General features: G+C 39.4%; 1 protein-coding gene across 1 annotated transcript in view; it reads left to right on the top strand.

The window, feature by feature from the left end:
• Positions 1-18,467, top strand: part of LOC124258608 (calcium-dependent secretion activator 1-like) — a 104,786-nt gene that overhangs the window by 58,779 nt on the left and 27,540 nt on the right. Inside the window, 10 exon segments of the mRNA XM_046692675.1 lie at positions 6,090-6,183; positions 7,438-7,559; positions 8,440-8,551; positions 9,468-9,604; positions 10,625-10,691; positions 11,581-11,689; positions 15,613-15,807; positions 16,364-16,500; positions 16,810-16,997; positions 17,111-17,212. Coding sequence (XP_046548631.1) covers positions 6,090-6,183; positions 7,438-7,559; positions 8,440-8,551; positions 9,468-9,604; positions 10,625-10,691; positions 11,581-11,689; positions 15,613-15,807; positions 16,364-16,500; positions 16,810-16,997; positions 17,111-17,212 — 1,263 coding nt within the window.

Raw genomic sequence — 18,467 nt, 5'->3', positions numbered from 1 at the left:
GTGATGTAGGTGTTACAGGTGATGTGTGTGTGATATGTATGTCCTTAATCTGTGATGTAGGTGTCACAGGTGATATGTGTGTCCTTAATGTGTGATGTAGGTGTCACAGGTGATATGTGTGTCCTTAATGTGTGATGTGTCACAGGTTATATATGTGTGTGTGATATGTGTCCTTAATCTGTGATGTAGGTGTCATATGTGATGGAGGATGGTGTATGAGGTGTAGGTGTCATATGTGATGTGTGTCATTCAGTGTGTTTGTATCGTCACGCCGAAGACCCGGGTTTGAATCCCCACATGGGTACAATGTGTGAAGCCCATTTCTGGTGTTCCCCGCCGTGATGTTGCTGGAATATTACTAAAAGCAGCGTAAAACCGAACTCAGTCAGTCAGTGTGTTTGTAAGAACGGTGTGTCTCTTTCAGGAACACCAAGCTGGTGTGGCAATTCATCTGATGTTTGATGGAGGTGTCATTATGTGTGATATAGGTCTCTGTGTGATATAGGTGCCATCATGTCTATTGTCAATGTCTTTCTGTGTGTCTGAAAGAAAGGTGATCTCTCTTTCAGGTACACCAGCCTAATGTGGCTAGTCATCATGTGTTGCAGGTATCACCAACTAGATTCACTTTTCAAATAGCCACAGAGCAGCCTGTATGGATGGAAGTTGGGCGCTATAGAAATATATTATTATTATTATGTTTAAACCTGTCCTGCCCATTGGAAGTGTTTCAATCCGAAAAACCATTATTTTGAAACAAACTGTAACACATGTTATGCGTACATTGATAAATCGTGTTATCTCCCAAAGACATTTATGATGACTTGTGATTAAAACTGAATCGTTGGAAGACAAAACAGGCATTTCTTGTACAGTCTCCCGACTGCCCAATGCCCTATTCACCCATCCCAGTAAGTTGAAATTGCTGCGTCCCAGATCCATCTTTGTTATAAGAAAACAGTCACGCAGAGGAAATGGTGTAATTTCATGCTCTGTTTCATCATAGGACTCATTTCTCCGTGATTAATGCTGATGTCCATTTGGCAAGGCAGGTTGTTGCAGACAAGTGTTTGGTTCTAGGGCTGGTGTGTGGAGTCACATTCTCTGCTGTATCTGTTCGTCCTACTGCCAGAACATACCCACGGTTTTTAGCATTTGTTTCGCTGATCCCAATACATGCTGTCCTGTCAGGTTGGGGTCAATCTCAGGCGTCCTTTCTGCATTCACTCAGAAAACTTATAAGTTGCTTCGCTGAATTTTCTGACAAACCATTTGGAACTCTAAATCTAATTTATAAGTTTATGATTTCTTTTTTGTGAACTTTATGTGAATATTTTGGAACTGAGTGCATGCATGATTGGCAAAATGTGCACAGTGCAGTAATGCAGTATTGTTACTTGACTGGACATTGTTGTACAGCGATATATTACAACATGGTAGAAGCTTTCAGTTTTGAGGGGTGGTTTGATTTATGCATCATTCTTAAGTACAACTCAATGCATGAGGGTGTATAAGGGGCACATTGCACATGGTGTCAGTAGCACACACTTTTCTACAGGTTCAATTTCCTGCTCTACAAAGTGATCACAGAGCTTAGGGGATCGTAACTCCCATACTTTAACATAGACTTACGGCTGTCGTAGCACTAAGATGATCGTAACTCCCATACTTTAACATAGACTTACGGCTGTTGTAGCGCTAAGATGATCGTAACTCCCATACTTTAACATAGACTTACGGCTGTCGTAGCAGCTAAGATGATCGTAACTCCCATACTTTAACATAGACTTACGGCTGTTGTAGCGCTAAGATGATCGTAACTCCCATACTTTAACATAGACTTACGGCTGTTGTAGCGCTAAGATGATCGTAACTCCCATACTTTAACATAGACTTACGGCTGTCGTAAGCGCTAAGATGATCGTAACTCCCATACTTTAACATAGACTTACGGCTGTCGTAGCGCTAAGATGATCGTAACTCCCATACTTTAACATAGACTTACGGCTGTTGTAGCGCTAAGATGATCGTAACTCCCATACTTTAACATAGACTTACGGCTGTCGTAGGGCTAAGATGATCGTAACTCCCATACTTTAACATAGACTTACGGCTGTTGTAACGCTAAGATGATCGTAACTCCCATACTTTAACATAGACTTACGGCTGTTGTAACGCTGCGATGGCTTTGTGTAATGGAGCCAAGGTCTTGTCATGTTCATAGTGGCAGAACAGGGCCCAGATTTTCTAAGCTCTTAGCGCTAAGATATTTGTAAGTGCCATATATTAACATTAACTTACAACTTTCTTAGCGCTAAGAGAGCTTTGAAAATCTAGGCCCAGGTACAGGATGTGCTGATAGTGCATAAATACATCTCACCAGTGTTAATATTACCATAGATGCCCTCACTGATTAGAGCTGTGTTGGGGTGAGCCATGTTAACAAACCATGGTATGCTTGTCAGTCAGAATTAGTAAACTTCAGTGAAACAAATCAGCCAAGCCAAGAGTATTGTTTCAGGTCGGTTCATTTTCTGGGACATTATGTTCCAAAACATTCCTTCAAAACATTGTGTTAATGCCCTTATCTCACTTGTTTTCAGAAAATCTGCAGCAATTGGCTGTCACAAATTCTGTCAAATTTAACCTGGTCACTTCCCACTCCAAATTTCCCAATTCTTAGTGACTAGTATAAATATCTGTTAGGATGATCAGTCAGCCAACTCCAGCTCTGTTGGAACAGGGAACCCTACATGCTGTGATGTTGAGATACAACACCAGTGTTGACAGAAGCAGCATTTAACCCCCATCTCTCATTCATTTAGTCAACCCGTGAAGATCCAGATTAGAATTGGTCTTCAGTAACCCATGCTTGTCGTAAGAGGCTACTAACGGGATTGGTAGGTCAGGCTCTCTGACTTGGTTGACACATGTCATGATTGTATCCTAGTTATGTAAATATATGCTCATGATGTTAATCACTGGATTGTCTGGTACAGACTCGATTATTTACGAACCACCGCAATATAGCTGGAATATTGCTAGTGTGGCATTAAGCAAGAAACAAAACCATTGTGAATATGCCAAGCATAACAACAGATCACTTCATTGTCATGTAGATTCCTGAAAGGGAAACATAGGGAAATTGTCCAGACTCTCCACTCTGATGTCACAGCCACTGCTCGGATTTCAATGTCATATCCACTGAGGATGAGATCAGAGTAGTTTCTTGCTTTTGAGAAAAATGTATGACTTTTTTAGGTTTATAAAAATGTATTCATTTTGAATGTTTTTAAAGTGTTTTTATTGGTTTTGATTCTATAAAATTCTGTTGAACCCTTATCTCTCACTTATTTCCACTGTTAAGAGATGTGTGCAGAGTTGCATCCCTTGGATTGACACAAACCTGTTGAGGGTTTTAATCGCACTTCGCCCCAGTTAGTCTTTCAAGGTTTTTCAGCACTATAACTGTGATTGTGGGTTTCCTCCTACATTAAGCTGACACACTGTGACGGAGTGTTAAACTCAGCTCACTCACTCACTGTTCAGAAGCTTTGTTGTAATATGGTTGCAGGGTGTTGTAATATAGCTGTATTATAGACTGCTACATTAGACATCATGGCCACCCCACCCCATTTATCATGACACCTGTGAAGTTATGTGATCTGTCACTAGAGCAGATCATGTATAGTATCACAGTATTCACCTGGGTGAACATGATAGTGGTCAGTCCAATCAATACTGTGAGTAATTGACCTGGCATGCACAGGTGATTTGTTTCCTCCATTGAAATAAAAACGACATTTCTCAATATTCTTGTTATGAATTATGAATCCAGTCAATAACCTGTATCCACAGGCTGTAGAAGTAGGGCATTATGACCATATTATTGACAGCTGAGCACCATATACTGGGACGACCAGGCCAAATGTTGCTGTGATATTATACTCTCTCAAACATTGCTTTCAGATTGATATTGAATCATGTGGTTGTGATTTTTCAGATATTTTGGTTGTTAATTGCTGCATATTTAACACTATGTTTTATTATGAAATTTTTAATTCAGTTTTCCTTTCAGAGCTATCCCGGTTTGATTGGGGTTATTGTCTTTGTAATATTACTGTGAGACTTACTGTGAGATTGTGATGGTGATCTCTTCTTTGTCTACTTCATCTACTGTTGTTGCAACATGGTGCTGGGTTTATATGCATGAAACTATGTACATCTTTGGTCCATGGTTGTATTTGATAAACAAAACTGAACGATGTTTTCATTTTGAAACATTTGTAGTTTCTCCTCACCATATATACATAAGGGTCTCGGGGAATTAAGTTATCACAAGCCTGCTAGACCTACATTATGGCTGGATCAATGTGTAGCAAGATGGTTTACTGTGACTAGATCAACCAAAGGTGTTAAATCAAGGTGTAAATAGGCCAACGCTATGGTTTAACCAAGGTGTAAATAGGCCAACGCTATGGTTTAACCAAGGTATAAATAGGCCAATGATATGTGTTAATCAAGGTGTAAATAGGCCAACGCTATGGTTTAACCAAAGTGTAAATAGGTCAACGCTATGTGTTCATCAAGGTGTAAATAGGCCAACGTTATGGTTTAACCAAGGTGTAAATAGGCCAACACTATGTGTTCATCAAGGTGTAAATAGGCCAACGCTATGGTTTAACCAAGGTGTAAATAGGCAAACGCTATGTGTTAATCAAGGTGTAAATAGGCCAACGCTATGGTTTAACCAAGGTGTAATTAAGCCAACACTATTATGGTTTAACCAAGGTGTAAATAGGCCAATACTATGGTTAATGAGGTGTGAATAGGCCAACACTTTATTTTGATAAGGTGTGAATAGGCAAAGTTCAGATAAGATTTTGTGTTGCTTTTTTTTGGGGGTTAGACTAATGGGATTTCAGTGCAAAGGAGAACTTTTTGTCATATTTTTTATTTGTATTTTATAAAAAAAACATTCAAGTGGAATAGGGATAGGGCTTGGTTTTTGTGCATTGAAGGAGATAAAATAATTACAAAGACTGTTGCTGCAAAGATGACAATATATACACTATACTTCTTAAGAATACATGAAGAAAAAAAAACAACTTCAAATGCATCAAAATATTTTGAACCAGTCAAGAATAAATATTCTACAAGAGACCACATTACAATGGTTCAATAATTTGTTTTGTAGCGAATGTCATATATATTGAAGTAACTGCTGGTATGTAATAAGGTGCCTCTATCATACACCTTAGGGACGATCTAATTTGAGGGCATTATCTGCCATCCTACACTGCATAGTGTGGGTAATTCTCGTACAGTTTAGGTCCCACGTATTGTGAGTGTAGGTAACAGTGACTGCAGGTATGGACTGTCCTTGGACAGGGGACCACCAGAGAACCTTTCTAATGACCTGCCGTACAGCATAGTTCTACAACACTGACCTCTGATTGATAACCACTGATTAATAACGACTTATTGATAACCACTTTAGAGATCAAATAAGCCATAATACCAATGTGAATATGGGAGCTAGTTCGAAGCACTGATCTAGCCATACAATTTCAGCCTAGTAATCTTTACTGGTAATATCCGTAGGATAAGAATTCTGACTTTTAAAAATATGATGACAAGTTTGCACACTAAAGTGTTGGTGTTTTTTCTCGTATTCGTCATATAAGTATTTGCTGTACCTTGTTCCTAATTTCTGTGTCTATATAGCTCAGAGTTGAAGAAGACTGAAAGTTGTATTAGGTGGGGATTGTGCAGCATGATCATTAACATCTTTCGAAAATGCTTTTGGTTAACAGAAGTTTGGGAGACTAATTCTACAAAATGTTAATTATACTGAAAGGTGTTGTTGATCTCATCTTCTAGTTCTTATCCATAAAGGCATTTCATGCATTAGTAATCCATTGGTTTTTATCACTGGTCTAAGAACGAGAAATAAGGCAAGAGACTTAATCCTTTGCTTCCAGAGTAATTCATTCTAGGGAAATGCTCCTCACAAAAATAATTCATAAATGGTGTGTTTTATTGAATTTCCATTGTATTTGAAGTGGCTGCTATGTTATCTGTTTCAGAGCGCAGCACTCCTCATTGTCCAAGCTGGACATCAGTGAAGATAATGAACCAGGCCTGTCCAAACTTGATGTGGTGCTGTCTTTCACACTGGAGGTACACACTAGGTTGCACACATCACAGTCCACACATGTTACACATCACACTGCACAAACCACAGAGTACACATCACACTGCACACATCACAGTGTACACATCACAGAGTACACACCACACTGCACACATCACAGTGTACACATCACAGAGTACACACCACACTGCACACATCACAGGGTACACATTACACTGCACACACCACAGAGTACACATCACACTGCACACATCACAGTGTACACACCACACTGCACACATCACAGAGTACACACCACACATCACAGAGTACACATCACACTATACACACCACAGAGTACACATCAAACTGTACACATCACACTTCACACACCACAGAGTACACATCACACTGCACACACCAGAGTACACATTACACTGCACACACAACAGAGTACACATCACACTTCACACACCACAGAGTACACATCACACTGCACACACAACAGAGTACAGGTACATCACACTGCACACACATCAGGGTACACACACACAGCACATACACACACAGTACATGTCACACTGTACATCACACTGCACACATGTACACATCACACTGTACACATCACACTGTACACATCAGAGTACATGCACACAGTACACTGTCACACTGTACACATCACACTGTACACATCAGTACACTGCACACATCACACTGTACACATCACAGTGTACACACTGCACACATCACACTGTACACACCACAGAGTACACTGCACACACTACAGTGTACACATCACACTGCACACACCAGAGTACACATCACACTGCACACATCACAGGGTACATACTACAGAGTACATGCCACACAGTACGTCACACTGTACACATCACACTCTACACACCACACACTGTACACATCACAGTGTACACACCACACACTCTACACATCACAGAGTACATACTACAGAGTACATGCCACACAGTACATGTCACATAGTACTCACCCTGGTGTACGCATAACAGGGCACGTCACAGAGTACATGGCACATGGCACTCACCCTGGTGTACACTTAACAGAGTACACACCACAGAGTAAATGAAACTAATGTTTCTTTTATGTGTGGTATCGTGATGTCAGTTTCATCCGAGGATATCAACTAAATAATTTCATTTCAAATATACATATTTCAACCCATTTCAATAATTGAGCTGACACAGTCATACAGAAACAGTTATATTCTTTCTAGTATGTTTGTCAGTAGAGGACAGGTATACAGTGTGTGTGTTCGTCTCCACCAGGTGCATGTGAGTGAGGTGAAGGGTCTGAAGTCACTGGCCCCCAACAAGATAGTGTACTGCACGATGGAGGTGGAGGGAGGGGAGAAACTCCAGACTGACCAGGCCGAGGCATCTAAACCATGGTACATCATACACTCCACTATTTACTTCAACATGATTTGATGTGGAACTTGATATCTTACTTTCTAAATGTTCGCAGTTTGTGTCGGAACAGCTTGTTGCAAGATTAAATGGTTGTTTTTTCTGTTTATCATTTTTCATCCTGCTTTAAGAGAAGTTGCTGAAAAAGTGTGTTTAAAAAAGCAGACCACCTCTCAAAAGACCACCTATTTATATGAGATTTATTGTGAGGACACAATAATGATGACTTTGAGAGGACAAGAGCGTAACTTGCTGTGTGTTTCAGCTGTCTGTGTTGGATAGGGATATCACGATTAACCTGTACATTGGTTTATTTATAATATTCTCAGAAGGTACAACATGAGATACACTCCTACGTATATCCATCCATATTTTTATCATGTGTAGTCCTATTTTGCTTAACACATGTAAAACTTCAATGGCAGGGTTGTTGACTTAATAAATCCTATGTACATTTCAATCACAATTTCTCTTCAATTTATACTGTTTCTACATCATGCAGTTTACATAGTTTTATATAGTTTAAATTCTGTTCTGTCTTTTTGTGACTGGTATTGACACTCCAGTCTTATCTTAAATTTGAAAAAATTGATTGAAATGAAACCATTTATTCAGTGAACTTCAAGATTTTTCAAAAGTGTTTTTGCTCCTAAGAAAAATACAAGTACAAATTCTCTTGAGTTAAGTATCATGATACACACCTTCAACAAACTATCCAGATATGTTCATATTGGGAGATAGTTGTATCGTGACATCCTCCATGATAACTGTATGAAGGTTCTCCATGGTGGTCCAGGACAGGCTATATCTCCAGTGTCTCATGGTGACGCATAGGCTATTACTTTGTCTACTATGTTTCAGCTGGGACACACGGGGGGACTTCACCACCACACACCCACTGCCAGTAGTGAAGGTGAAGTTATACACCGAGAGTTCTGGTATGCTTAGTCTGGAGGACAAGGAGCTGGGCAAAGTGAGCACACAATTACATAGCACCTTCCCACACAGGTTCAGGCCCCTTCAAACTGATATGCAGCTACGTGCGATCACACTCTGCATTGTTGATTACATGCAACTTTATCCCAGTGGGTGGCTCGTTAGTCATTATATCAATCATCAGCTAGATTTACACTCCACATCATTTAGCTTAAAAATTGCTGAGTGGCACTAGACAACAAGCATACAGAATCAACAACAGGATTCTAAAACTACTTCCCTAACAACTATCATGATAACAACGAGAGTTGTTGATTGACATGAATTTGAAGTGACTATGATTATGTTATCTTTGACGTTATTTTGTGTGGAGGTTTGATTGTGGAGGTTGTAGTCTATTTTAGTAGTTATTATTTGGCTTGGGGGCCTTTGCTGATCATTTTGTCACAGTGGATGGGATGTTGCTGATACTGGTTTGATTGGTCCAGACAATGACAGTTCACGGTTGTTTGGTTTTAATATTGCGGGCATTAATCAGTGATGACCACAATCAGTGTCTGGATTCCCACAACTACAAACAAAAGCAGTGGTTTGTATAGTAGTATTTTATTTCTCCTTGTACAAATGCAAAGGTGTTTTTACTGTGACATGCAGATCACACAGCTGTCACAATTTGAAGGTATTGTGTTTTGCATATTTCAAGCTGTTTTAGGGGCGGTGGGGTAGCCTGGTGGTTAAAGCGTTCACTTCTCATGCTGAAGGCCTGGGTTCAATTCCCCACATGGGTTCAGTGTGTGAAGCCCATTTCTGGTGTACCTTCGCCGTGATATTGATGGAATATTCCTAAAAGCAGCGTAAAACCTAACTGACTTAAGCTGTTTTCAGAACTACACTCATGTGAACTGGTGATCTGAAAGTGGAAGTCAGTTCATCTTAAATGTTGGTACTTGCAGGTTGTGATTCGACCAACAGCCAATAGTAGTCGTGTGGCAGAAATCTACAAGATGACAACAGCCAAGAACTTCCCTGACAACTTGACAATAAAAATAGCTGTACGCATGGATAAACCTCAGAACATGAAGCACTGTGGGTGAGTGTAGCCTCACTGTTTCCAGTGGAGGGAATTTGTAACAGGATTGAACATTTTGATTGAATTTAAATCGTTACTGAACGCCTTCTAGCACTTAGATACACAACTGGATATTGCTGTCATTTCGCTTTGACAGTTTGTGGTTTGAATTTTGTGTCAATTACCTTTATGCAATGGTCATTCTTGTTCCATAAAACAAGAAGACCTCAAGATCTTTTCAAAAACTGGGTTGGGGCCATTTGGGATGGAGCTTACTTTGTAATGGGTCCTACACTGAAAGATAGTCTCCACTGTATGCATTCTGGCAAGACGAGCAGGCTGATAGATATGTTTGTGCATGTTAGAAGTAATATGAGATATCTTTAGAATTAGAACCAATATACCAAACTGATACATTTACATGATAATCAATTTGACATTCTAGAATGAACTTAAAAATAGGGCTGCAACGATTCGGTTCGATACATTGAAAATCGATTCTGACACCTTAGTTTGATTTTCGATAGCCATTATCACTATTTCGATTTGATATTTGAATACCTATTTGAATTATTTCCACACAGCCAGAACCTAATTCTGACTCCAACTCGAGCAGTTTGGAGAGGCGAAATAAGGCAAAATGTAATTGGTTGACCCCAGGCTAATTATCCAATGAGAATTGTTGTTAGTAGACATCGTCAAGTTAACGATGGATTTCACGCTAAAAGAGCCAACTCTGAGAGTTAAGTGAAATCTGATGTTTTTACTTGTATGAAGAATCGAATAAAAAATTATCGAATCGAGGGTCCAATATCGAAAATCAAATTGAATCAAGGTCTTGGTGAATTGTTGCAGCCCTACTTTAAACATGTCTCAAGTCAGTGCAGTGTTCAACAGTAAGCAAGAAAGTCAAGAGGTGCTAGTCATTCACACAGATCACAATCACATACTGGCTGTTATGTAAATCCAGATTCACTTACTCCTAGAATGGATCAATGTTTGTACATACATATACTTAATTTCTTTCACTGTTTCTTGCAGTTATTTGTACGGCCTAGGGAAGACAGTGTGGAAGAAATGGAAGAGGCGATATTATGTCCTTGTACAGGTATGTCCTCTCATGCTGTGCAGTTGGTAAAGGGAGGTAACTGTCATTTGCTGAGGTTAGCCCACTGAGTGAAGATATTTTAAACTATGGAATGATTCAAAATGCTCCAGATATTGTCTAGAATTTACATTGGTGGAAATGCTGTAGAGTAGTAGTAGATACAATAGCGGTCCGAGACCAAGTCCAACAAAAGCCTCTGCAAAGCTTTATTTCACAAATAAAGCTTTTGTCAGGCCCTTAGATCTCACCCACCATTGTCTACTACTGGAGGTAACTGTCATTTGCTGAGGTTAGCCCACTGAGTGAAGATATTTTAAACTATGGAATGATACTAGAATTTACATTGGTGGAAATGCTGTAGAGTTCATGCCCAGTGAAACGAAATAATAATACGGTATGTGATGGAGAGATTATCAGTGTGAGATTAGGGTATTAGTTTGCTGTTAGATTCATATGCATGATACATTCTCAGCCAATAAACAAAACAGATTTTGATTGTGTCTATCAAACTGGATCCTGTGTTTGAAGGGCTTGGAATTATAACACAGGCGACATCCATACCTTATCATTGTAGCGGGTCTTGGACTCAAAGAGGTCATCATGTCAGAATCGTACAGATTGATGTTCACGTAGTGTTGAACAACAGACTTTCAGACATGCACACTTCTGACAGACTAACGCCTTTCTGTCTTGGTTCACCAAGGGTTCGAATTCCCACATGGGTACAATGTGTGAAGCCCATTTCTGGTATCCCCCGCCGTGATGTTGCTGGAATATTGCTAAAAGCGGCGTAAAACCAAATTCAGTCAGTCAGTCAGTCACCACCGTGATATTGTTGGAAAACTGCTGAAAGCAACAAAACTAAGCTTCCTCACTACCTTGGTTCCAGGTGTCCCAGTACACCTTCGCCATGTGCAGCTATCGGGAGAAGAAGCCCGACCCAACAGAAATGATGCAATTGGATGGCTTCACTGTCGACTACTGCGAACCTCTTCCAGGTATGTACAGCCTCACTACCATCAATTATAACTTACTGCTGTATTTACATGTATACAGGGGGTAGTGGTGATACAATACACCAGTGCATCAATGGATCGTGATGTTTTACTTACATATGTATTCAATCACTCCCTGATTGTAGAACTGGTTCCAACATTTGGGTTTAATAATTGAAAATATGAATCACCAAACTGTTCTGTATTTACCGCAGCTGTTTTGTATTGCTCTTTGGAAGGCAGCAATAAAGCATCAAATGATTATATATAAATAATGATGAATAGACCCGATCCAGTCTGTCAATCAAAACTGGCGATACAAGCGTCAATTTTGGCCAATCAGCAGGCCGGCGCTGTGTGGATTTGTCAGACTTATTTCCGGGTCAAACGATGCATCCGGTGATGTGCTTCAAATTATGCCATTTACACTCGCTATATTTATTACATATTGCTGCGATTTGATGTGTACCTTAACAAAACCATTACGGTCAAGACAACAAAATGGAGGCGGATCAAGAAACGCCGATAGGCCTGACGATTAGTTAAATGTCTGCACCATCGTTCAAGAAACCTACGCCTGCCTGCTGATGAGAATTTGCACGAATTTGCACACTTTTGCACATGTGCAAAATCATTACCAATTGATGACAACAAATAGCAGTTTAAGACTTTGCAAGTGTTATAAACACGGACAATTCTTGTAACTACAAAATTGATTTTTGCTTCACGCTTTTAGTCACTACTAGGCATTGAGTTGGTACGCCACAAAGCTCAAGAGAGACAGGCGAGAAAGCCGTGACACAATGTAAAATAAATTTTCATTTCGGTTAGGTTCAACCGAAATAGCAAAACATGTTACATGAAAGAACAATGTGGCGGATATTGTCCCGCTCAAGCTCTTAGATATTCTTCAATTTGTCACACATTTTAGGATGTTTTAAGTTTCATAAGCACAATCTGAAGGCCTACAGTATCTTGTTAACAGAGCAAAATATTCGAGGAGTAATATTTTTATTCAAACGGAAATATTGTCAGTGTCAGCAGTTGCCTATCATGCAATATCCAAGTATCAAAATTAGTTCATATGAGTGCCTATAAAACCATGCTTTAAATATTTCAGATTTTTTATAAAGAATTGCATGGGACTTTGACCTGAATTACCATCCTCCAGGTTGATCAATCTGAAAACTATGTGAGAAGAATAGTGACTTTCTTGAGTATTGGACAGAGTGAAATAAAGTGTATATCTTAATTATGAGAACATTATTTGAAGTTTTGTTACCACATAAATTATTCACATATAATGGTACATTTTAGGAGTAATATTACAACTGTAATTTTGATTAATTCACTGGAAATGATATCAAGGTACATGTTTTCAGAATCTTGCTTTTTTAGTAAACGTGGAAGGGAAATAAAATTAATAATAATCTAATCAATAATAAATAATTATTTAATTGATTGACATATCAGATTTTAGATTTTAAGGCAGAACTAGGCAAACAAACACCATACATATCAAGGCAGGACAATCACTTGGTATTAACTTAGTTTCTTGGCTCCTGCTTTTAGATGTTTTTTAAATACTACATTTACTAATAAGATAATTCTGAAAGTGATTGCTAGTATCATAACTCATTAAAGTTATTTCAACATCCAGAATATTTGAAAAAGCAAAGGCTACATTTTGGTCAAACCCTGACAGGCATTATCTAGTCCTGAACAGAATAACTTTCAAAATCTCAGGTGACTTTTCATGTAATGGAATAAAAGATTGAAACATATATTAAACCCATATTTGATGTAATTCTTCTGATTAATCATAAGTTTTTAGGAGGTTACTACTATTTGAAGACTGAGCCAAAGCTAGTGTTCATTAAGATGGTGGATTTGGACAAATTGTTCAAGGTTTGTTGATGGTTATTTGCAAAATGAGCTTCATATTAAATTGCACACAGGTTTGTAGGAGGTGAACGCTTCAGGACATTTTCATGTCTGTTTTTCCTAAACCTTTGTTATGACTTTTACCAAATTTTGAATCAACTTTACTATAATTTTATGACACCAGTAAGTATCTCAGAAAAGGAAATAGATCAAAATCAGTGTTATGTCCTCTAGGGATATGGTCTCAGATCTAATAAAAACAAAGATTATCATTGTTTAATTAAGAAGCAATAATTGTATTGACAGAAGGCTTTGAACATAGGGATATATTCTTTGCACCTTATTTACACTAGTAGTTAGCAGTTAAACATCTCTGATGAAAACAATAGATCTACATTTGTATTTTGTGTAACATTCTATTTCAATGCTAGTTAATTGTTCGAATAACTGTGGATTCTCTGTTCCAAAATTTTGCATCACATGTTTCCTATTTCTGGAAGATGGGTCAGCTAGTGTACAGGTGCAGACTGTATCTTGGATCTTCTTTGTGTTCTGGTGCTGTGACATACCTGTACATAAACGCTGGCAGTTCATGAAGTCCAGTATTGTGGAAGTTTGTATGTAAATTAGAATTCCACAACAAAGTACATATAGAAAAATTAAATGGAAATGATGATTAAAAAATGATTTCCTTATATTCAGTGTCATTTTATCATGGTGTACAGAGAGAAACTCTACTGAGAGTTGCTGCAGATCAGCTGTTGAATATTTGCTTCTGGGTATGTCCAGATATCGCCCATGGAAACATATTGTTTACATAAGCCCAATTACCTTTCCAGATTTCCAAATAAGATCAAATAGGGTTATGCTGTGATTGATTTGTTAACATTAATTGTACAGACAAATAAGGTGCATGAAGTAGTAGACAGGAAATATTTTCTGCTTTTATTTACCATTCTCTTAATTAATTAAAAGATAGAAACCCATGTTTTCAGATTATTGAACTAAATTTGAACAACGCGAAACGGATAAGTAAAGGTACCACGCCAAGAGTGTTGATAATCTATTTATAGATACCCAAACGATGTGCAACATGACCATGTGGTTGTGTTCACGAAGTTTTAAAAATATTATAAACCCAAACAACAAAATTCAGTTATCCTTTCCCTGCTAATATCTGTGACGGAGGTGAATTGCCAGATAGATTAATTGAGTCGAAAGAAAATTACGCTTCCTACAGTCTCAGCAGCTAGTCGAGACGCTTTTCAGCGGGCATGTAACTCATTTTCACTTTCGCCAGTTGTAATCTGCCAGCTAAAATATATTAAAAATCACATATAACTTGCCTCTTTAAATAACATTCACAAACAGACGGATACCAAAGTATCACAAGCAGAATTCATCAACAACGTTAAGCAATCACGCATCGCGTTTAGCCCGGCGGTGGCGCCATTGTGATTTGCCAGTGGTTGTCCCCCTAACGCCAAAAACGAAGCGGGCGGGCTTATCGGCCGAGACTGGATCGGTATTAGACATGATTCTTTTGGAAAAATATTCGGAACTAAACAAGATTTTCTTCATGAAAATAAGGAAACTAACTAAGTCACATTGAATGTAGAATGAATAACTATGTATAGGAGCAAGTGAAAGGACCATGAATATTGGTCCAGGAAATATATAAAGATCACAAGTATTGGTGGACGAGATTGATAAATACCACGAATATTTGTCCAACAAGAGCAAAGAGTAAAGCATGTATTGTCCTACGAACGAAAAACCTACACTCCTGCTCCAATGAGCAATAATCCTACTCTGGCATTACAGCGTTAGAATCTAGTTTCTGGATTTGCAGTGAATGCCGTTGGTTTTACGCAAAACATGTAGTAGTTGTACAAAGTGTTCATGTGTCATGAACCAAATCAATGCTTGCACCACCTCTCCTCAACACTATGATTTTAGAATCTGAGCATTTGTACCCACTCCCCTGATGCTGCCTCATGTTATTCCATGTGGTTAAGTGACATTCCTTACTGCATCAGCAGAGCTGGAGGGTGGCAAGTGTTTCTTCAACCTGGTCAAGGAGGGTGACAATGTGATGTTTGCGACGGACGACGAGTCAGAGAGGACGTTGTGGGTGCAGGCAATCTACAGAGCCACTGGACAAACCCACAAGCCCACTCCACCTGTTGTCCAGACCAACAAGATCAGCAACACACAGATCTCCAGGATGCAAGGAGGTACCACAGTTCAAAACAGTCTGCATTTTCTCCTTTAGCTGGAATATTATTTAAACAACAGACTTCCCTATTTAACAACACTCACCTAATAAATAGATCTCCATGGAGATTTTGGGTTGGAAATGATTGTCAGAAAACTGGGCTGACCTCCAAAAAGCAGTCTAAGTGCTGAGGTGATCCAGGCTTTAACCTGGAATAGTTGCAGCGTTAAGTTCATTTTGAGAATAAGTGAGTTTTAATTATATGCTGCTTTTAGCAATATTCCAGCAATATCACAGCGGGGGACACCAGAAATGGGCTTCACGCAATGTACCCATTTGGTGAATCGAACCAGGGTCTTTGGCATGACAAGACAAATGGTTAAACCACTAGGCTACGCCCAAACAAGTTCTTTTTGTGGAACAAGGTCGAGAATCTTTATTGACTGGAATGGTTGGTCAGACTCTGTGATTTGGTTACAGTGTATCACTGTACCCAGTCAGAGTGGTCATTGCTGATTGTGTCAATCCCTTGATTTCAGTGATTTCATGTTCACATTCATCTTCTGTGGTTTCAGATGCTGACCGGGCCCGAAAGCATGGCCTGGATGAGTTTGTACAGGCCAACCCATGCATATTCGAACACCATGACCTGTTTAAGACACTGCAGACCCTAACGCTGGACTACCGACTCAACGATGCATACACCTGTCTGGTGAGCTACATGTTTGCTGTCTGTGTTATGCGTTTATCATTTCAGAATCAGTATTGCAACTTATTTCTCCAGTATGATCACAATGCTGGGCACAAAAAGTTGTCATGAGATGTCTTCAAGAGGACTGAACAGGGAGTGGAAAGGTTTCTGGGTTTGATAGCTGTTTTTGTAAGGAATGAGACAGAGCTTTGATTATCTGCAATACAGTTTGTTGGATATGCGTATTCATACAATGCATATTTAAACATTTCAAAGGGTGTTTTATTAATGCAAATTTAAGATAAGGATCTGACACTTGTGTTATTGCAGGGATGGTTCAGTCCGGGCCAGGTGTTCTGTCTGGATGAATACTGTGCAAGGTATGGTGTTCGGGGTTGTCACCGACACTTGTGTTACCTGAGTGACCTGCTGGAGAGAGCAGAGATGGGCATCCTCATCGACCCGACCCTTATCCACTACAGCTTTGCCTTCTGCGCAAGTCATGTTCATGGGAACAGGTGGGTGAAACCAGCTTTGATGTAACTGGAATACTGTTAAAAGCGGTGTGAAAACCAACTCACTCATATATATTGTATATATCAATCAATCAATAAATCAATCACTGTTTCAGGCCAGACGGGATAGGCACTGTCCTTCAGCGGGAGAAGGCAAAGTTTGATGAGATCAAGGAGCGACTACGAATCCTGTTAGAGAACCAAATCACCCACTTCAGGTACTTGATTAGGTGTAAATGCTGAACAATATTTGTGATGCTATTTTCAAATGTTAACCTTTAAAGAGCAGAGTTGTGAATTATGATGTCCCTTGGGCCATGATCATTGTCTTCAGGTGCCAGTCAAAGAAACCAATTCCCAAACAGACCATCCAGTTAGTTCATTATGATATGTAGGGCGAGTTGACTCCCAACATGGGTACAATATTTTAAGCCCATTCTGGTGCCCCCTGCCATGATATTGCTGGAATATTGCTAAAAGCAAACACCATACGCACTCAGTCGTAACAGTTCAATTTTTTCTTATCCTGACTCATGATCTTTTGCTTATCTCCCTTTCCCTTGCGAATGGTAGTGGAACACTGGAATCCCTTAAAGTTCCCAAAGTGGACGTAAAAATCAACTCACCCACGAGTTACCTCCCTTTTCCCGCGTAAACAGTCATGTGACCAGCCTTACTTGTCACTCTCTCCCTTTTCGCCCAAGTGGATGGTTGGGCGAGACCCTGGAGTCCTGTATACGGCATTATATCCTTTTGATTTAGGTCCTATTCTTCAAAATTATGTTTTGTAAGGATTTGGCTATAACTACATTGTATTATATGTAAAAAAAATGGAAAAATTATTTGTGTTTGTGTCATAATTTCATCGTGATGTAACTTGTTTACATTTCATGAAATCTTGCAGTGTTTGCAGGCACAGGTTATCCGTGGCTGACCCTCATCCCCAATGCCCTTCGTGCATCAAACCATGTTCTTCGAGCTTGTGCTGTACTTACTGTGTTGATTTATCAAATCTACAATTTAATCAATATTTGTCTTATATCTATAGACGTGCCATGGATCGGGTGAGGAAGTCATCACAAGTCACAGCTGATAAAACAGGAGATCAGCCTGCAAACCGTATGTTGCTTGCTACTGCTGAAATTCATAATACTGGTGCTATGTTGAGTACGTTGCAGGGGCAGTCTGCTGGTACGGGGGTCAAGAAGAGATCGGCTACAACGCAGTTGACTCCGACTCAAGCTAAGAATAAGACATCGTCTTCTTCTACGTCGCAGAAGAAAGCATCTGTTACCAGATCGGAGGGTAAATCTACGCGGCCTAGTAAGTCAACGCATCAGAAATCCTTCAATGAAGAGATATTACCTCCGCATGAAGTAGACGTTTTTGATGATCACCCGTTACTTCTACCCGAAGTACCTACGAGATCGGCGACTTAATCGACTTCCACGACTACTAGATTGTCTCCTGCAA

This window comes from Haliotis rubra, unplaced genomic scaffold (genome assembly GCF_003918875.1).
Source record: "Haliotis rubra isolate DU_JTF1 unplaced genomic scaffold, ASM391887v1 Scf7, whole genome shotgun sequence".
Classification (NCBI taxonomy): domain Eukaryota; kingdom Metazoa; phylum Mollusca; class Gastropoda; order Lepetellida; family Haliotidae; genus Haliotis; species Haliotis rubra.
Note: the sequence above shows the minus strand (reverse complement) of the source record. Positions and strands in the feature narration are given on the sequence as shown.